Here is a 22,047-nt window from a genome sequence, read left to right as displayed (position 1 = left end):
AAAATATCAAAATTTAGCCAAACTTTCACTTGAATCTTATGTGAATTTAAAGAAAACACTATAAAATCACTGTTAAATGTAATAAAATGAAACACTTTGTAAAACCTTTGTCGGTAAACACAGTTTGTTTGTCTGTTTTTATTTATCTTTCACACAGCGTCCCATTTTTTTGGAATTTGAGTAGTATCATGATTTTATATTGATGGGATTTATTTATTTATTATAAATAAAAATGATTGTATTGTCAGTAAAAAGGAATGAACATCTTCTCAGGGGATCGTGTTCTTTATATGACTGTTTTGCATTTCTTGTTAATTTTCCTGACAAGTTAAAACAGCACTCCTTCCTGAGAAGTCTGAATATGATTTGAGCTTCATCTAAAGCAGACCACATCTAATCCACGACAGGAAGATGTTTCAAAGTCAGCATGCGGGAAATATTGTTGTCCTGTTTTCTGTTTTCTGACGCGTTTGATGTTTGTGTGTCTGTGGGATCAATACCGTATGCAATGTGTGTGTAGTTGATGCCATGTTCCTCTCTGAGTAACTGAGTGCAGGCGTCAGATCAGCGAGGCCAAAATATCGACGGATCAAAACTGCAGCTGTGCCGTGGAGCCGCCTCAGCCGAACAGACTGAAGCATCAGTAGCATCTGCTAATAATCTAGAGGTATCTGGGAGACATTCCCATTTAAGGAAAAATAAATAAATACCGCATTGAACAAATGAGTCGAACGGCACGGGCACACATGCGAGCGCAAACACACGTACCGAGCTTACACTCAGTGTGAGATACCCCGTTGAGCCTCGATGACAGAGTCAAAGTGTAAAGCGGCCCGGTTAGGTGCCAATTCACCAACTCTGCAGTCTGGTTTCCATGGGAACCAGAGATCCCTCCTGCGTTGGGGTCTCGAGTAGAATGGCTCATATTTCCATACTTCAACTACAGCACCGCCACAAAACTTGAGAGGAAACGCAGAGAGGGAATACAGGAGGGGGTGAATATGGTGGATGAGTAGAGAGGCAGAGGGACTGTGGACAGACAGAGAGAGCGTTAGGAGGATGCTGAAGTGATCAATGATACAACTTCAACTCTTTGTGTTATCCACAACAGAAAGAATAAAGAGGGAAAGGAAAAATGAAAAAAAAAAGCCTCTCTGCCGATCCTCTCCTCTCATACGACTCCTTTGAGTGTGAACCTTGTTACGGACAAAATGGCTAACCTCATTACGCTGCAGCTGAAGGTCTGAAGCGGACCCGCGGGTGCAGGCTAAGTCTCGTAATGAACTGCTTTAGCCCGGAAAATAATAAAATAAAAACTGAGCAATTGTTTTAAATTCTGCAGCAGCAAGATTGTTGTGTCTTTTTTAAAGGAAGCTTTGATCATCTGCTCACAGCTGGTCTGTCGCAGGTATTCTGACACTCTGGAGCGAGTCGGTCCGTCCCCGAACAAAGAGTTCATTTTTAGCTCGCATCTTTCACCGCTTGTCAGAACATTATTGCTAATTAATGACAGTAAACAAGAGGTACTTGTGCTGCCTGATGTCTCGCCTTAATCAGGATGATATATTAAACATTGACAGACATGCTAATGAGGTTACAAATTAAGCTAATTAATGGTATAATTAGGCATTGTACTCGCGCCAGTATTTGCCTCAGCATGAGTTGTAATTATAATGTAACCCTCCTGTTCACACTATCTTATTTAAGAGAAAGACAGCGTAGATAAGCAATTAACCTACAGTACCTTCTTATACAGTCTTATACATGGGCCTCATTGGCAGTAGAATAGATACTTAATTTATCATTTATTTCCTGTGTTTATGCTGCTGTGCTATTTTGAATCCCCTTGACTTTAAGGTCCACTGATTAAGCCACCTTCCTACACAAAAACTTCTGTTCCTATTCCTTTTTCCTGGGCGATGAGAGTCCAAACATGCCCAACACCTCTGTTATTTCACCCACCCTGCATCTGTCGCTATCACTTCCAAACCTCAGCTGGAGTGAAGTGTCGTATTTGCCCCTAAGTGGCTTCTTCACATAACTCAAAAAGGATCCATCTCCACCCTCCCCACCCCTCTCCACTGTCAACCATCCAAAAGTGGCAGAAAAGTGCAAGTCAGTAAGTGTGTGAGGGAACAAGTGAGGGTGCTTTCTAGCTCTTTGATGACGGCGTCCCCCGCAGCTTCACCGACATTAAAGGTCTGCCCGAACTCTTCTCTCCTGCTTTCACAGAGGCACACTGACAGGCAGGCAACGTGCTTGTTGCTGGTTGTTTCTGCTGCTTTTTGCTTTGGAGTTGAAATACAGAGCTCTCATGACACGAACAATTTTAAATCTATGTTCAATTTGAAAAAATTCTCCAAAGCTTCTCCAGAAGATGGAAGTAAATGTTAGCTTCTACAACGCTTCTCAGCTAAAATATGTGTTTATCCAACAGGCTAACATTAGTGTTAGAGTCTTAAACAAGCTACATCAGTTTTAGCTTTTCAAGCAGGCTTAGATCCGTGCTAGCTACTCCAAAGTGCTAAAATGGGTGTTAGCCTCTCCAACGGTTACACCCGCCTTTCTGAAACCCTGCTGTTCCGAAAATAGACTTCCATTCTTCGTTATGGCGTGGTTTCCCATTTTTTCTAAAGACCCCGCTATTCCGAAAAGGCTATTGGGGTACCCCTGACCCTAACCCCTGACCCTAACCCTATTGGGAAGTAATTGGAACGTGAAAGTCGGATTCGGAACAGCGGTGTGTCGGAGCTGAAGGCCGTCCCCCTCTCCAACGTGCTAGCATCAGTGTTAGGTTTTCCAATGGACTAATTGTATTAACTTTAACAGTTGGCTTACTGTTGGAGTAGTGTACCTTCCAGTCATTTCAGCGTTCATGTTGTCCCCATCTTGTCATACAGACCTGACAACACTAAGCTGAGGAAAAACTTCAGTTAGGGCGGCTCTGTAATGGCTTAATTCATATAAGATAAGAGAATTTCCCACCTAAAAACAGTAAGTAAACATCTTAATTGATTTAAAAAAGGATGTCAGACTTAGGAAGCTTCTGCCATGAGGTTCATATGAAGTCCATAACTTTTAAAGAGAATATTTCAAATATTTTTCAAAGGGAGAAAAAGGCCTGATAGTAAAAAAATATCCCAAAATCATCTGCACAATCTGGGCACTCGAACATGGAAAGGTGTTTCCATTCTTCTTTGAGTTTTTTTGCCATCATTTTTTACATCTGCAAGGATACTAAAAGCTCTCCATGACAGGAACTATCAGATGACTGACAGGATTTCTGAATCAATCCACACACTATCTGTCTGTCTGTCACCTTAAATGCATTGGATCTGGTCTCTCCCTTATAAAACCGGGGTGTTGATGGACTTCACATGACACCGCCAAAACAGCCCCAACATGAAAGCTGCTTCTAAAAATATCCACTTTGAAAATGTGTCCCAGTCAGAGTTTGTGTGCATTCAGCTGCGGTATCAATCAGATTCCATAAAGCAGCAGTAGTGAGATTATTTCACCTGCGCTGAAACACAACTAAACTTGTGTGAGTATTTTTTTTCAGACCGCAGTGGGAGCGAGCAGCGTTATCTCTTTCTCTTGTTTATAGAGAACGATCATTTGAAGGCTGAACATTGCTCAGCAAATCGTGATATCTGTTGCGCTGAATTGCTGAAATAACTGCATGCTAATGGCCCATCACTACATAACACATATTCCTGTCAGTGCAATTTCATCTCCATGTAATGGAGACATTAAATGGAGATGAAAATGAACAGTGAAACAGTGAATTGCAGTTTTTATGGGATATCACAAGGGGGCAACATCAAACTACAACACGAACCATTTAGGTTTCTCTGGGAATTTCAAATATTTTTTCATATATTTTTTAATTTATTTTTGCTCTCACTGTGAATCCTCACCTATATCTTTGCAAGTATACCAGTACAAATGAGAGTAATCCACTGTTGAAACCCCCAGGGAGGTAAAGGGGATAATCTCCACTTAAATGCGTATGTGTAACTGATCATATTTATCTGATTTGGCCTCCTGCTGCCTCAGAGCGCCGGCTGCTCTGTTAGCTCAGCTCTTTAGACTAAAGGCCTGTGGAGCTTTCTCTTCACACCGTTATAAATTGCCATCCTAAACCCTGCGAGCACAGCGGCAGCAAAGCCTAAAAACACACACAGATTCCAGGATAAATACAAAAAAAAAACGTAAAGAGCGATTGTAAACGCACACAAGAGGGTTAAAGAGGAGAACTGTCCTTTACTTTGTTCAGTTTAGGGTCAAAAACATGAGTCACTGCAACACTCATCAACAGCCAGGACTATAAAAAAAAATATCACACATTCTGGCTGAATGTCGGGCCAATTATAAGAGCCTGAGTGTTTGTCTGAAAGAGATGAGTGGTGATCACAGCCCAGACAAAAAGCCCTAAACACAGTGAATGCTCCCCGCGAAAAACAGCCAAATGAGCCATTGCAGTCCAACTGAGTGTCCACTTAACCCTTGATGCCTCACAAGGGGCAAAACCCTGTCTGGCTTAAAGATCATCCCTCGCAGGCACGAAAGCAAAAGCTATAAATACGTCTGTGTGTGTGTGTGTGTGTGTGTGTGTGTGTGTGTGTGCGCGCATTTACTCTGTGAAGATGTCATCTTCCTGCAGCGTTGTTATATTGCCAGTTTTACAGCCAGCTTAACTATTCCCATTACAAATTGAGTATATGGCCAATATTGTTAATGATGTGTACTTCACACATTTTTATTTCCTTTCTCTGAACCAATGAAAGAAAACAGGTCTGAGCAATCCTACAAAATGTTTCACCTAATGGCTCAGTACCTGCTGTTACTGTTGCGTGGCTGAATTTATATAAAATCCAGTTTAACAACGCTACTTTTGCAAGATTACCTACTGGCCACATAACTGCATCACTACATTTTGTGGGAATTGAACATTTCAGATTTAATAATCAATGTGTGAACATTTTAGATTGAGGAATCGATGCATAGACTGTGTGATTCTCTGTGAGGGAGTAATTTAAGTGTCAGCTGCCAGTCACTGTCTCGCATAACATTAAAAGGCCGCTGATCAATAATACCTGACCGTGTGACTGATGAGGTCAGCCTTGTCACGAGGTCTGCCGAGAACGCTACGCTCGGGTCTTCTCTCCATGCTGCATGTGTTTAAGAGATCTGATTCATCAAACTGAATCTGTAAATTCTATAGAAAATCAGCAACTCTCAAACTTCAACGAGGAGAATCTGCATTACACTATTCTCCAAGAAAATCCCTAAATTAAATCAATTGTCTGAAAGTGATATCAAAACAAGCGGAACAAATTCTCCCAATGCAAAGATTTTTGCTTCCAATAAAAATAAACATATCGCTGGGATTGGTTTTAGAAATGAGGGTTTGAGTTTGCTTCACCCGAATGAAGAAAGATGTAACTTGATTTTAGAAAACACTTGAAACTAATTTGGAAACACGCTGAGATGCAGCGGGCTAAAGTGAAAAATGATTTACATTAGTTTCAGGAAAAACCTTTTATAAGGAGACTTTTTACCTTGAATGCACTCCAGCACTGTTTAACACACACACACACACACACACACACACACACACACACACACACACACCACCACTGAACGAGCATTTCCAGCAGAATAACTTTACCTTGAAACAACTGCTAGCTGGAGGATGTTTATCATTTGAAAAGGGCAGCTGGGTGGACTGTTACCCACATCATGAGACGCCGTCCTCCATCAAAGTCCCAGTGCAATCGAAGGGTGTTATTGATAGGGTGCGGGAGAAGGGCATATTGGAACATCTCCTGGATAATTAAAACACTCCTGGGGAGAGGAGATGCGTGGAGGAAAGGCAGCGGGAGTGGATGTTTGTTCACAGTGTGCGATGACAGATTTACTGCCAACCGCTGAGAGACGGGGTACGTTGACAGGGGACCGTCCATCATCATGTCCACCTGTGCCACTTGCAGTACTCCCAATTGTCCTTTCGTGACTCAACAAGCTCATCTGCCAACCCGCGTCTGGACGCACAACAACTGGATGGATGACGGAGAGAACGGCTGCTTCATAAATCGAGATGCCTCCAAAAGTGCATCTGCGCTGACAGCCGGGGAGAGCTCCCAGCAAGAGACAGCTGAATGAATTATAAGTCGCTCCTGGGAGTAATGTGTCTGCTTCCTCGTCATTTCGCTTCACCTTTATATTCAGCGCAACTATTCTGCAATGTAATATCCGTTTAACCCTATTCTTGTCGCCTGAGGAAGCCGTCAGCCTTCCCATAACTTGGCAACGGCATTAAATCCAGGCCTCCAGAAAAACATAGCTCATGCATGAATTAGATGATTATCGGGTAAAGCTTTTCTATCTTCCACAGCACTTAGCTTTACAGAGGTGTAGATCCCGGCCTTTCTCACTCCCAACACGTCAAATGCAGCAGCGTGGTTAGTGGCCCTATGTGTCAAAGATCGACGCTGTAGGTACCTTATCTTGCAGCACGAGTTAAAGCTCCTCTCTACTGCAGTAGTAAAAAGAGCGAGAGAGTCCGGTTGGTTGGGATGGTAGCGGAAGTTACATCACTGACTTGAACTAGTTATTTTGTCCCAAAGTAGGATCTTTTCCTAACCCTAACCAAGTAGATTTTTCCTGGGCCCGATCAAAGTGTTTTTGTCTGCCCAAACCTAACTAAGCAGTTTACTTTAAGCCTAAACCTACCCAAATGTTTTTTTGCCTGAACCTAACCAATAATTTATTTTGCCTAACACCAACCAAGTAGTTTTTGTTTTTTTCTAAACAGCAGCGGTTTGACAATAACATTAAATTCCAAAAGTCATACTATGTATGCCTTCTGTTTGTCAGCACGCTTTATTTTGAAAGTCTAACTGGACAATCTATATTAGGTATTGTTGGGTACCTGATCACAGAGCCTTTATTTTGAAAAGTTTAACCAGATTTTGCATATAACGTGTTTGTGTTAACTTGACACGGAGCAAAACTGACACTAGAGCGGAGGGAGAGCTTCAAAGTTTGAGACTTAAGGGCACTTACGTAAGTGAGAACCTAAACGTCACTTAGGCTTTGGGGCATTAAAAACCAAAGTTTAGGTGAAAAAAATGCCCCATATTTACACTCTCATTTAGCTATACTAGGTCCTGAAGGTTTATATAGCAGCAGCACACCTTTAAAGATATACTGTAAAGGAATTACAACGCACCTTTTAATTAGCTTCTTTCCCACACTAATTACTCCTGGCTCTACCCACTGAGAAAACATTCACCATGAAACAAAAACATCAAATCAATGAACCATAAAGGAAATATGCCTGTGGAGTTATCAGGTGTGAGCCACTTTCCTCATAATTATTCATATGTGTTTAAAATGCAGTTCAGGTCCGACAAAGTTCCTGAATAAAAAATAATTTACTCACTAGTTTCAGGAAACTGAAACTGGACCGTGAAAAGTAATCAACACTTCATTACCAGCTGTTATCCAGTGCATTAACACATTAGAAACAGATGTGAATGTTCTGCATTAAACATCAGCATGCGTGTTTAACTGGCCACACTGCATGTAGAAACTCCAGCAACAGGTGTTTTCAGTGGCAGAATGACTGACTTGACTTGAACACCATTTTGTGTAATTATCTACATGTTTCAAGAAAATCAAAACCCTACACCTAGAGCTGCAGTCGCGGTTTCATTATAACATCAAGTCTTACGATGCAGCTGCAGTGCTTTGGTAATGGGATTCAAGCTTTGCCTATCTATCATCTGTTTGAGCTGCCAAATTGAAAACAGATAAAATCCGATCCAAACCAGCGCCTGGCACCGTCAACAAAGAACCTGATGCTAATCTAACATCATTACACCGGCTCATGCTGGCTGCCAATGACACCTGTGAGAAGACGTTGGCTCGGTGCAGCATTAACTCAAGGCTTGGCTGTCTTCCCCCGGCAACATACAGTGAGTGTTGCCTGGGGCATGTGGCATTGATACCGACAACAAGCTGTCCAGTAGGTAAAGCGGTGAACAGTACTGGACAGAAGGAAAAAGAAATAGGAGAGGGAAATCTAGGGAAAGCATGACAAGATGTGACTTCCTCTATATTACAGAACCCAAACTGTGATATTGAACTCATATCTTGCTCGCGCAACTCTGCTGAGGTGAAGAGGGGGGCAGGTGCACAAGACTGAGCGATGGTGTGTTTGTGAGAGATCATTTTGGTGATAGCCAACAGGATGATATTCCCCTCCTTCCCATCACGGCAGCCTCCGAAATACAGAACCAAGACATGACTGTTTCTGTTCTGTTGCTTTTTTGTTGTTTGTCCTTTAGAGACTACTTTATTCTTCTGTTTAAAATGGCAGAGTGAGCATCTAATTAACTCAAGAGCTCACACTGCCTTCTCGTCTCACGGCTTTTCCCACCTGATCCACTCAAAAGAACTTAGATCAGACTTAAATCATGAGCTGAATGGGTAAAAGTGAACGCAAGGCTGATGAATGACGATTAGGTCTCACGCTTACCTCTTTCTGGTGGTACTTGATAGCCAGTTTGAGTCTTGCCAGGTCGTTGTTCCCCTCCTCGTCCAATAAGTTGATGTCATCCCGGTAGTTGAGGATCATCTCCAGCTCTCTGGAGCTTCTCGTCTGGTCCAGGAGGTCCTTGGCAAACTGCTTACACTGCTGGGACAGCTCCTCGTACTCTGATTTGAATTCATTCTCCACCTTAAAATAAGTGCACGCAGAATACGGATCAACATCACGAGTCATGCAAGAACCTGGCAGCATGTAAGTCAATATATCAGGGAACATATGAAGAGAGAGGTCTAGAAAGTGGTGTTTGCCTCTGGGCATTTTGTGTTGTGAAGCTGTATCAGATTTGTTTACAGATATGTATTAAATGCAACACCTCTAACCAACAGAAATGCAATGAATGCAACATGTTAAAATTTGTCTCAAAATATACCATATGTAAGCTGCATGTAATTAGTCTTAGGTAACATTTAAAGTAGAGACTGATGCAGCATGATTAAGAGAGCATCCGTTATAAAATATTCTACTTCAACTCAATGAAAGAATCTGAAATCTCTCATTGTATTTCCTATTTAGCTTTACTGAACAATTTAAATAATGAATTTTAGGTTTTAAAATCATTAAACTTTATATATTGTGAATTATAGCATGCATGGTTCCTGTTTTTTTCTGAATTTTTATAGCTGACCCTTTTGTATTTTACACCCTTTTCACCAAATGACATTTACCAAGACCAATTTATATTAACACTTGGCTAATAAATACACACTGAATGTCACACAATGGTATCATGAAAGGGCACATAGATGTTAATTAAAGCAACATGCAGCGCTTTAAAATAATTTCCCACGTTTCATTAGCTGGCTCTCTTGTCCTCACCTTGCTGAGCTCCTGCAGCTCCCAGCTGAGCCTGAACGCAGTGAGGAAGGGGTCCTCGCTGGAGAGTGCAATTAGAGAGGGACTCGACAGCGCTTTGTAGATGTTGAGGCGTGAGCGCGAGTGCCGCAGGCTGTCCACGTCTGAACTAGACACGCACTCCACACAGTTGCAGCGCACCTGCAACATCAAACAAAGCATGGTCGCATTTTAATGAGGCTTCCCGGTGCCTGGTAATGGGTCACTTTTCTGTCTACTGTAGCAACGCAAGCACTGTCAGGGCTGTCATGTCTGGGTATGATGTTTTTATACGTTAGAGGCCAAATCAGTTGAATTTTTAACCTTGTAAAACGTGCACATTTACACACTGTATTGAAGCTTTTCACTTACAGTTAATAAGCTGATCATAATATAAAAAGCACAAATGTTTTAAAAAAGGAATCAAGTAAACAAACATTAAACAGCAGCAGAAAACATTAAAGGTGATATAAGTTAGACTTTTAGTTTAAAATGTCAAAAATGAACTAAAAGAAGAAGTTGAAGTTGAAGTTAGCATGCTAACAAACTAGCCCCACGCCACACTGGAGTCAGCTAATATGACTTACTAGCTAACAGCAGCTCTAGTTAGAAGTAGTTAGCTGTTACTCTGGTGATATGCTGCCCCCCATTTCTTTGGAATATGAGTGTTTACATATTGCACCTTTAATTTAGATGTAGTTGGTATCTATTATTTGATTATATTTTTTAAAAAATAGATCCGTGTCAACTACTATACAGTATATGTGACATTGTGTAGCTTGGTATCACATGAATGGATTTTATTGATGTGGCTGATACACGACTTTCATAACCCCACTGGATAACGTCAAAAGTGCAACTTAAATCAAGACTTTCGTTTTACCCCTGAATGGTTGTCGACATGTTGAGGAAACGGGGGTTGCACGCTGATAATAACCATAAACACAAATGCAATTCATACCACAAACACATTTAGGTTACCCACCTCATGTGGCTGCGGCATAGACACGCCTTTCTGCACCAGGAGCTTGATAATTTCATAGTTGTTGGTGTGCGCAGCGAGGATGATGGGAGTGATGTCAGGGGTGAAGTCGGAGAACTGCTTGTCCAATAAGATAGGAGGAACCTTTCAGGGGAGAGGAGAGAATAAAAGCTTTAATGACATGGAATGGAGCTCACAAAGCCCACCAAGTCATCTATTTAGACCTCGGGGTCTTTTTTTCCTTTCTGTCAGGTCTAACTGACATCCTCAGTTCACTTTAGAAGTAATTGGTTTGGTTAAACACAGAGCTTGAAAGACCCTCTGCTCACCTCAGAGGGCAGTTCGAAGGTCTATCCAGTGAAATTAAATGAAATAAGCAGGATCAAAAAACAGCTGTCTGAGCTTTTGGCAGCTGCAGTAAAAGAAATGTTAAAATACCATCAAGAATTTATGCCCTTGGTCAAAGTCGCAGATTCCATCCATAGCAAGAGTACAGTAAAGGGTATAGACCACAGTGTAGTGAAAAGCGTCAGTCTTTCACACATTTCAGAGGGAATCATTATGCCCAGAAAGAAACTCATTCCACCTATCCCTCTTATCACCCACTCCAGCTAAGCCCTTTTGCTATTCCCATGTCATTCAGTGCAAATGCACAGCTGCAGAGCAGTAGCCGAAAGCTGGCCCACTTCGCCTCTTTTAAATGAAGGCTTATTATCTGATTTCCGTGTTGAGGGAGAAAGGGAATAGAGAGAGAGAGAGAGGAGATAGTCGGGGAATGGTTGGAGGATAAACCTGCGATAGGTGGCTGCAAACAGAAGATGTATGAGAATAAGAATGAGGAGCTTGTGTTCTAGTGAGAGAGATTCACCAAGATGAATGTTAAAGTCATTTCAAGTTTAAAGGCTAATAGCTGATGTACAAAATGTGTTCTGTTAGTCATCTTGTCCATTTATACAAACCAACTAAAATATTAAATCAATCTAAAGATTTAAATATGGGATTTAAATGTAGCTGTATGCCAAATCATGAATCAGAATCACAGCTACAGGGATGTCTGCTACAGTGCCAGGCTATTTAGATTTAGCAGCGCTCCATTGTTATATTGAGCTGCTATTTCTGTGGTTTATCGATTGACCAAGATGTTGGAGCATCAGAACAGAACTTTTTTCAAACAAAGGAAACAGGTAAGTAGGAAAAGCTTTGGCTGTCTCACCAGCTGTCTCAAGCCACCGCTGTTTGGTTTTCACCTCAATGAAACACACCTTCGGCTTAAGTAAACGTATGGATTTATCTGGGTTTGAACATTGTTGGAAAAAACTACACAACTTAAAACCAAAAATGCTGATCAAATGGGGTTGCTAGAGGGAAAGTTAGGGTATCATTGTGGACACCATGAATGATTGTACCACATGTATTGTTTATCTATCTAATAGTTGTTGTGATAAGTCTGTCTGGACCAAAGTCGTGGACTGACTGACCAACCATCAGACGGACTGACATCTCCATCCATAGAGGTAGGATGACACTTTTTGCTGGTTTGCTGATATATTCACAAATTACAAAGTTATAACAGACGATAGATGTGAATGCACATTAAAGAATAGATGTGAGATTTACTGCCCTATGGGGTTGTGTTAGAAATGTTCCACCTCAAAGTCGCCTATTATGAGTAGAAACAGAAATAGCGTCTTTGAAACTCTGCTCTCCGAGGAACAGCATATGAAGAATCGTTGTGCATGGGATTTCAGGATTTCGTCATCCTACTGCACCGAAGGAGTCATTTTTATCATGTGGACATCAATTACTCGTGCAGTTTACTCTCTCGGCAGTCACAACTGCAGCAGCAACTCCAAAGAGTGGCGTGGAGCCATGTCTGAGAGTTGTCACATTTCGCAGAGGAGGGTGATCTAATAAGCTATATACTCCGCTCTCCATGTGGGAGGAGGAGGGACATCAAATAATCGACATCAAACAGCCCTGGCCTGTGCCCAAGCGCAGAGCAGGAGGAGTGCAGGGTGCTAGATGTGCAGTTATGATAATAGCGGCGAAAAGGAGCGAAAATTATAGCCCACTTGTCCGCGTAATGCACATGTGTTACTCATATCAGAATGAGGCATTCACCATCAGCATATTGATGAGAAATGCAACATTAGCATCCGTGTGGTTCTGCTTCCACCGTGCTCCTTCTTCTAGCCTCCCCACTGCTGCTCACCTGTCATCCTACAACATCACATGTGCCGTTTGGAAAAAGCTGGTATAAAATGGGACGCTGAGCTGTTTTGCTTTTGAATGACGCTGCAGAAAAAGAGCTCAAGTCTTTGTGGACTGAAGCGAGATCACGCTTACTTTACATAGCGCTTTGTGTTATATGTAGGCGGAGGAGGGATCCCCTTATGTAACTATGTTTATGTACGAATGAAGCAGGTTGCACAGACCGATGGAAAAACAATGAGGACAGAAAAGACTGACAGAAAAAGAACAAACAGCAAAGCAGAGGCGCCCGAAGGCCCTTTTAATTGAGAAACGCTGTGAGCTCCGGTGTTTGTGCCTCCGACAGATGCATATCTGTACTCAGAGGATAATACATGAATCTGTTTAAAAAGCCAACATCCGATGGGCTCTTCAGCAGAAAACAAATAAGCTGCAACACTTGCAAATGATTGCGAACAAATCATTCAGACAGCCGGCAAAATAGAAAGACAAACACAAACAATTCCAGCAAAGCATAAAATTAATCTCGTCATTAATAAACCTCGGCAGCAGATAAGATGCACTTTTCCCAGACAGGCTTTTAATATAATCAACGATCTTCTCCTGGGTCAATTTGGTAGAGCTTCAGTGCTTTATTTCCACAACCTAGTCATGCGATGGGAAGAGGCACAATCTGACGAGGGCATGAAGGTGAAGAGGAAATGTGGAAGCTGATAGACGTCACAGCTGAGGGGTTCGGACTGGATCCATTTAGCAAACGGGCCTGAGCCTTCTTTTGTTTCCTCACTTAATTTTCATTTCACTTTATTTTATTGAAGCCAAACAGGCAGGACACAGCAGGGCACCGGCATCTCCCCTTTAGGTGATACATGAAGACAAAAAACATCTGCTCCATTGTGGTTTATGGTGCATTACTGCTGATACTGTAGGAAGAGGGGAAGAAGAAGAGCATGTTCGAGTGCGTGTGCCGTACATGTGTGGCAGGAACAAGCAAAAGAAAACTCTCCTTGAGTGGAGAGTAATCAGCTGCAAAGGGGCATCAATTTGAAATTAATTTAACTGCGTTTCTTTTCGATTACAGTAATTAAATCTCTTAAGAGGCAGTTCTTATCGACTAGAGGAAGACGTTTATTTATGAGCAGCAGCGTTTTACAATTGCGAACTAATCTAAATCCTATGATAGAAAAAAAGACGCCAAATGTACATCACATTTTCTCTCCGAACATGCTCATTAAATCTAGTTCTGTAAAACCTGTTCCTTTTTCCCAGCGACAGTTAAAGCTTATGAAGTCGGCTTTTTGAAGTGTCAGCTTTTGTTGTTGCCAACAATACTGGGTCAATTATTTTGGATGGTATAAAAAGCTCCAGGCGGCAGCGTGCAGCTTATGAACCACACAATGAACACCAGTATTTTAGTGGCTGATGCTGCACTTTACCATTCATTAAGATCCAAAGTTCCTCCTGTGATTGGACACGAGGGCCGCTGTGCCAATGGCCTCATTGATCAGCTCTCGAGGGTTTGAAACAAATCTCTGCTGTGAGCTTTTTTTTGTGTGAGTTGTGGATGTGTACATTCGTGCAATGTCATATTCTGTTGAGTAAAATATGGTTATTATACCTCTTACAAATAAAACTGCCGCAGGTGGAAGATAAATAGGATTAGTGTGTTTTATATACTCCAAAAATAGAAATATATTGATGCTGAAAATACCAACACCATCATATAGTTTGGTTGCCGGTGCACCGACACACACCTACCTCCTGATTAAAGCACTTTTATTTTGAAAACTCGCTCCACTCCCATCAGTCCCAGACCACTCACCTGCATGCCGCCGCTCGGCTTCTTGTGATTCAGCAGCAGCTCCACAGCTCCCACCACTTCCTTGCGGATTGCGTGCAGCAGGGCATCGCCGACGTAGACGTTGAAGCTCAGCAACAGTTCGATGATTTCCAGGTTCTCGTTCTCGATGGCAATCAGCAGAGCCGTGCGGCCGAGGGGGTCGATGCAGTTGATGTTGATCTTGAAGTAGATCTCTGCCTCCTGAGAAATGAATACAGTTCTAATCGGGGTCAGGGTTTGTTTCAGCATCTACTTTGGTACTTGGTTTAAAGGAAAGTCATTGATTAGACGGAGAAAACTCAGTGAAAACATATTGATTTTTCAAGGGAAATGTAAACTCTGTGTTTGTTTGTTTTTTGGGGCTTGTTTCTCAAGTGTAGTGGCTTCTTTGGGCTTGCTGCCATGTCTCCTGTCTCTCCTTTCTAAAATAGAGAGACATTTTCTTGCTTGTCGCAGGAGCTGTCTACACCCCTGTTCCCTCCGCCCGTCCCATTTCCCCATACACAATAAATATGGACGACATTTCGAATCAAAATAGCGCTATTTATGGTGTTTTTATTAGCTTCTTGGCTGACAATGCCAGGGACAAAGTGGGCGAAATGTGGGAAGAAATATAACAAAGACTGGGAAAAGGGGACTGGATTCGACCTCATGTGGGCGACGAAGTTACTTTGCAGATATTGTAGAATATGTGCGCATCATGCAGAGCGTCTTCAGCATGCCAGTTAACATGGGTCGGGTGATAACGTGGCACTTGATAAAGTAAATATATAATAAAGACATTATTGACATCCCTAATAATGGGTTGTATTACCTTGAAGTGTAATAGATTACTGTTAGGGAGGACTGCAAGTAAAAAAAAAAAAAAAAAAAGTAATAATAACTAAAATGGAGGGTGGTTTTACCAGACGTGTGTAGCCTGCTTCTCGCTCTCTGCTCGAGTCTAGCAGCTACTAGCACAACACACCCAAATCTTTGACTGAACTGGTGGCATCCCAGTTGCATTGTGGGTAATCTGGGTGCCAGGTGTTGACAAAAAAGAAGAATTTGAAATAAAAAAATAAATAAAAAAAGGTATCTCTGGTTCTGCTGCGTAGATTTTCTGCCATTTTTTGTAAGTTGTCGATCACAAGCTCAAGAATATTAAAGGAGTGAAATGCTACATCAATAACACTAGGCTGGGAGGCTAAAGAGGCTTTTACAATAAGATTTTATCCCTAGAAAATCGGTTGTTTTCGTTGCTTTTTCCTTTTACCTTATTGCACTGTGTTGCATTGCTATGTGACAGTTCCTCTGTTTTGGTTTTGTGTATTTTGACATAATTTGGGGCATCCCAGGTTCTGTGAGACGACCAAACAGCTGGTCTCTAGCAATAGTAAGGGTCCACTAAAGGTCTGACACTCGTCAAGGTAAACAAAGGCCCCAGATGTGATTGGTAATGAGTTGAGGATAATTAATGCTGCACGCTACCCATAAATCTCCCAATCATTTCTAAATCACTCCAATTACATTAAGGCTTCAATATCCATCCATTCATCCGTCCATAATTTAGAGTTTCATTGACTGTATGCGTTCATCCATTTACTAATCGAATCATCCGTTCGTCCATGCACTTATTCATACACACACACCTCCAGAGCCTGTTTGACACTGGCGTAGTCCCCCTTCTCCACAGCTCCGAGGTAGGCCTTCTCCAAAGGCGACAGCTCCGACTCGGCCCGCACTATTCTCAGCGGGATGCGGTCCCGGTATGAGGAGCTGTCAGTCCGTCGGTAGTATAGTTGTGACATCTCCCCGGGCTTCAGCTTACCAGCACCCTGCTAAGTCTGCTACAGCTGCTGCCAGGCTCGGGGAGTTCACACTAGAAGGGACAGGAGGAAAGGTGTTACAGGGAGGAGACACCTGCTGTTGTTGGTTTTGACTTTCACGAGAAAGAAAAGATGACAAAGAGAGGACGGGGACAGGAGTGAGAGGAACACTCAGGAAGAGAGACGTGAAGCAGGAAGTTATCCATTTATCACCCACAGATAAGCTTTGAAAGGACGCCTGCAACTTCAGTGGAAAGATTTTCACACGTTATAAATTGAATTTAAGCCTGCCGAAACTTGTTTACTGCCTCAAGTTGTAACTGACACAGCCTTAATGTCACTCAAGCTGTATTTTTTGGTGTGAGAGACGTCTTTTTTTGAAAATGGAGGATTTATGTTTTTGATCTCTAAGTGTTTTGCAGAATTGCATAAAAACCAAAAGATACCAAATCTGAGCAGAGACATTGCTCACGTCACTACTTTGTTATCTCCGTTGTGATATACAGCATCCGGCTTGAAGTGTCACACCTGAGATGGTGGAAATGAGTTACTAATAGCTTTAGTCAGTGTCATTAGCGATGCTTGCTAATTGATCGAGAGCAGCTGATTAGCGGTTGCCTGGTGACAAGAAAATGACGCTTCCAGCTATTTTAGCTGTGCGGCTTCACAGAAACAAGTCGCCACAGTGACACAGTGACACCGAACAGTGATCACCACCTGACATGGCAACAGTCAAGATCTCTGGTTCTCTGGAATCTGGCAGTGGCATGATGATAAATACTGAACATGTTTCTGTGACAGTTTCATCATAAAAATGAGGTAACTCTTTCTCTGGATGTGGGTCTCCTCACAGTGTGCAACCATCATTATGAACTCATTCTACAATCATCATTACGTTTAAACAATCTGTTAAATCTAATCATCTATTATCAATGTCAGTAGTTGTGTTAAAGGGTAACTCCACCAATTTTACACATTATAGTCTGTTTACATGTCTTTTGGAGTTCTACTGCATATGTGAAAAAAGTAGTATAAAGCCTTTTGTGGCTGCAGAGGAAGCTGCGTGTATTCTGATTATTGCCTGTCACTCAAGGGCTAAGTTGCATTGTGGGTAATGTAGGCACCTGGTTTTGAAAAGGAGGACGAATATGTAGAATAAAATAAAAAATGCAATATCTCATAACTGTCCATAATGAGTCCAACAGTGTCATAGGAGTGAAATGCTATACCAGTGGACTGCTTTTCAAAACCTAGTGCCTACATTACCCACAACTACGCATTGAGTTACATCACTGGAGGCAATTTATCCAATTACATGCAGCTTCCTCTGGAGCCACAAAAGCCATTACACTACTTTTTTTTCCACATATGCAGTAGCATTCATCAAGACCTGTAAACACACTTTAATGTGTAAAATTTGTGGAGTTAACCTTTAACAATAAGATGACTATAGCCACTGAACAGCTGCTCAAAAAGTCAATATAAACACAAGGGGAACACAAAAAACAGGGGGTCATGGATAAACAAACGCCCAAGACGAAGTGGAAAAGGTTACATGTTATGTAAAAGCAACAGGAGCTCAGTCAGCTGCCCCCTCCTCCAGGAAACTCATTACTTTCTCTACGTGACTGTATTCAATGAATAATAAGTGGATTAACAGACTCACAGCAGCCCAATTAGTTTATAAGAACTAGAGGCAAAACACATCTCTTTTATAAATATGTGTAAAACTGTTGTTGCTGTGCTGTGTCCTAAAACAGCACATTTAAAGGAACAGTTCAACATTTTCAGAAAGAGGCTTATCCGCTCTCTTGCTTAGTCAGATGGGATGATCGATGCAGCGATATGAAGTCAGAGGCAGCAGGGGTTATTTTAGCTTAGCTTAGTGTGATAACTGGAAATAGTGGGGAACAGCAAACCTGGCTCTGTCCACAGGTGAGAAAAATCTGCCTGCCAGCATCTCGACAGCTCACTAATTAACACATCATATTTTGTCTGTTAAATTTGTTCAAAAACTGTGTAAACACGACACATTCACAAATTTTTGGCACGCGCAATAACTTCCTTGAGTCTCCGTTGGTAGCCTGGCAGGGAGTTACTCTGAACCAAGAAATAGACCGATACATAACCCCGTCGAAAACCATAACATGTTGCTTTGATACCATTTGTAAACAAATAACATGTTTATTTGTGAGCTTTACAACCAGATTACATGTCTCCCCTGTCTCTAGTCTTAGTGCTGAGATAAGCTAAGCTAAGCTACCAGCTGCTGATGGTAACTTCATCTTCAGTGTAATGATATGAGAGGTATCGCCCATTTGTCTCATCTAACTCTCAGCAGGAAAGTAAAAAGAAGTCCAACTACTCCATTAATTGAGTTAACACATTTCAAGTTGATGCTGTTTCATCTTGAAGTCTGAGCATTAATTTTCAGAGGCAACGCAAAGCAGTAATGTGGTTTTGAACCAGCAACCATAAAGTCTCCACAGCTTAATGTGCAGAAGAAGCAGACTGAAATAAAAGTTTATAACACCAAAGAGTAGAATATTAACAAAACAACATGTAACTCACTGTCGGCTGGTGTTTCCAAGCAACATTTTTTTCACATCATATCACCTGTCATCTTCTCTTACAGGTGCCAGAGATGCTCTCTGTGCCCTCAGTTTTCCCTCCACGAGAGAAAACTTCAAATAATCATCATGAAAAGAAAGATATGCTCCATTTAGAACGTTAACTGGGGAGCTCTTTTGTTCGCAGCTCTTCACACCTCATTTGAGATCCTGGGCATTAGTTTGATATTGCTACGGCTCTGTGTGGAACAATTTCGTTTTAAAAAGGCAAAAATACCTCTGAAACGGCCACATGGGGACCCTGCAGTCGCCAGCAGTCGCTGAATCACTCCAATCTTGAGGCGGTAGAGTGAAAATCACGCGCTGTGCAGAGAGAGTGCATGCACTGAAGACTCACTGTAGTAAAGGAGATTTTGGTGCCAATTTGGAGCTGATTTATGAATTGATTTAATAATTACATTAGCATATCTTAAAGGAGCACTATGTAGTTTTGGAGAAGATATTCAAACAGATTTTTTCCCCGATAACTGGATAAACAAGCTGCTCTCGGAGGAAAATAGTCCCCAGAACACTGTTTGAAGCTAGAAAGGTGGCAGGGTCCGCCACATATAAACAGTATGAAATGTGTTGTCCTTGAAGGTCAGTTTGTTTATTCAGAAACATGTTTAGGCATAAAAAGAAAAAAAATCAGTCAATGAAGATCTCTCTCTTCTGATTGAAATGTCTTCCCCAAAACTACGTAGTGCACCTTTAAACAACATTATCCCACTTTTCAGCACCAGATTCCAAATTAAAAGCATCAAATTAACAAAATGATGACATAAAAATATTTTGATATTAACTTCAGCTGAACACAAAACAACACATTTGTATGTTCATCACAGTCAGTTGCGCTCTCTATTCTCTTTCTCACTGTAATATGTGAAATATGTCTCGTATCAGGTGACAGGGATGATGTTACTTCAGCCAGGTACAGATTTTTCTCCACTCCTATAAAGCTGGTGTGTCATTCTGCAGTAATGCAGCCTTTTCCAGTTACAGAAAGTAACTACTGACTGTTCAATTACTGTCGACTGCTCCAACAAGCAGCATCTATAAAACAAGGCTACAAGCAGAAACACCAGCACAACAGATTGTGTGGATGGCCTGCTGATATCTGCGCCTGCTATTATTGAAACACACACTCAGCCTTCTGTGCAGAGGGCTCTTTCTTCTAGTAATCACAGTTTCCTGGGAATCAATATTTAGAAATAGAAAACCCGAGCTGTTGTGTTGCAGCACCATCAAGTGCGGTTGCAGGAATATGTGCCGTCTTAAAAAAAACCTTTTACTCTGAAAAGTTGCATTGATTACACAGCACAGCTCTCCAGCATGATCATGCAACCCGTGTAGAAAAGACCTGTCATGTGTTTACAGTGGCTGTAAAATCAGCAGTCACTCATTAACCACAACAGGTCTGTGCAGATTGGCACGCTGCATGTGGCCGAGCGGCGCCTGCAAACACTCACAGGTGACATGTGGACATTTTTATTTCTGTGTTTGTGCCAGAGAAAGCCTCGAGGGATAACAGGGAGTAGCGTGGGTAAAAATAGGAGAGGACTCTTCTCTGTGGCTGCTGGGGTCCTTCATCAGTAACGAGCTGAGGGACCCTGAAGGCGCGCAGTCACATCTTTTATGTTTATAGCCAAAATGTGTATTTAAGGAGCGGATAACTAACCTGTGGGATGTTGAGCATTGGAACTTCGCTCGTGGAGATCAATGTTCCTCCTTTGGAAGATTCTCCCGACACCACATGAGGAGCCGAAAACGCACGCGTAAAAGCTTAAAATCAACTTCTTGAATTCAGCATCCCTCAAACGTGAAAAACTGCGGTGTGGATCTGCGTGGAGCTTGTGAACGTGTGGTTGCCTTGTGCTGGCGGTCCGTCTTTCTCTTGTTTTGTTTTTTTTTAGTCTAGTCTGCATTCTCTCCTCTCATGTTTGGAGACTTAGTAGTACTCCCACTGTACATCCAGACTCGCTCCGCTCTGATCACGACTCCCATTCGGTCTTATTTGGGGGGGGGAGAAAAAAACGCAGCGCGGCGCACACCGCAGTCAGCCCACCGCGCAACAAATCCTGGAGACGAAAACACGCAAAAGCGAAGTTTCCGACGCGTCCAGTTTCTCTCCAGGGTGTGTTTTCACCGATGTGCTTCTCCACTCGACTTATCCACCTGTTGGGGGGTTAGACTGGGCACAAAGCAGCGCCTCCAGGAATAAACGTGGAGCGGCCAGATGCCTGGCAGGCGGTCTGCAGGGCGCTGCTGCAGACTGGTCGTGCGCACTTGGAGACGCATTGAGCACTGTGGCACCGCATGAGGGGGGGAAAAAAAAAACACAAACAAGCAACTCAGCCAGACAGACGGCCTCTGTTAAAACAAGGAAAGATCACACTTAACAAACTTACATAATTCTTATTTCCCAACCGTGTGTCAGACACAGATATAGGGCGGATTATTCTGAGAGCATCTTGGGCTTATTGACTTGCACTGAAAACCAGTGACATTATCTATTCTGCCCACAGCTCAGATGTAAAAGCATTAAAGGCTACATACACACGACATAGAATGAGAGACATGATGAGTAAATGCATTATATTCTGTTTATTCGATGGTCTGTAATCTCCATGTCACATCCACAGATATAAGTGTAGGTTTATAAGTGGTAAAATGACACACCATGAGGCTGCACATTTAGCCTTCAGTGTGTCAGAAGTTTGTAACACATGAATCAAGGTGATGTAGACCTTTTATCACAAACTTTTTCAGGCAGAACTGTTCGAGACAACTACTATTAAAGGAACAACATGTCACTGTCAGCTGTTTCTAAGCAACGTTTTTTCTTACAGGTGCCACTTGAAGCAGGAATGCTTTCGATGCGCTGTAAGAACTTAAAATAGTCATCAGGAGAAGAAATATTTCCTCCATTTAGAACTTTTCTAACTGAGAGCTCCTTTTGATCGCCACTTTTCACACCTCATTTGAGATCCTGGGTATTAGTTTGATATTGCTACAGCTCTGTGTGGAACAATTTCGCTTTAAAGCAAAAATACCTCTGAAGCGGCCACATGGGGATCCTGCAGTCACATGAGGAAATGTAGATCGTCTGAGACAACTTGGCACTAAGAGTGCTGATATGTCTCCCG

General features: G+C 42.1%; 1 protein-coding gene across 1 annotated transcript in view; it reads right to left on the bottom strand.

The window, feature by feature from the left end:
- Positions 1-21,153, bottom strand: part of trpc4a (transient receptor potential cation channel, subfamily C, member 4a) — a 29,689-nt gene extending 8,536 nt beyond the window's left edge. Inside the window, exons 1-6 of the mRNA XM_084372916.1 lie at positions 20,580-21,153; positions 16,116-16,345; positions 14,467-14,685; positions 10,437-10,577; positions 9,437-9,613; positions 8,549-8,749 (exon numbers count right to left, since the gene is read on the bottom strand). Coding sequence (XP_084229042.1) covers positions 8,549-8,749; positions 9,437-9,613; positions 10,437-10,577; positions 14,467-14,685; positions 16,116-16,274 — 897 coding nt within the window. The 5' untranslated portion in view covers positions 16,275-16,345; positions 20,580-21,153. The remainder of the gene's footprint in view (positions 1-8,548; positions 8,750-9,436; positions 9,614-10,436; positions 10,578-14,466; positions 14,686-16,115; positions 16,346-20,579) is intronic.
- Between the last annotated feature and the right edge of the window lie 894 nt (positions 21,154-22,047).

The sequence above is a fragment of the Pagrus pagrus genome, assembly GCF_965226575.1.
Source record: "Pagrus pagrus genome assembly, chromosome: 14".
Classification (NCBI taxonomy): domain Eukaryota; kingdom Metazoa; phylum Chordata; class Actinopteri; order Spariformes; family Sparidae; genus Pagrus; species Pagrus pagrus.
The sequence above is the reverse complement of the archived record's forward strand: the minus strand, read 5'-3'. Positions and strand labels throughout refer to the sequence as shown.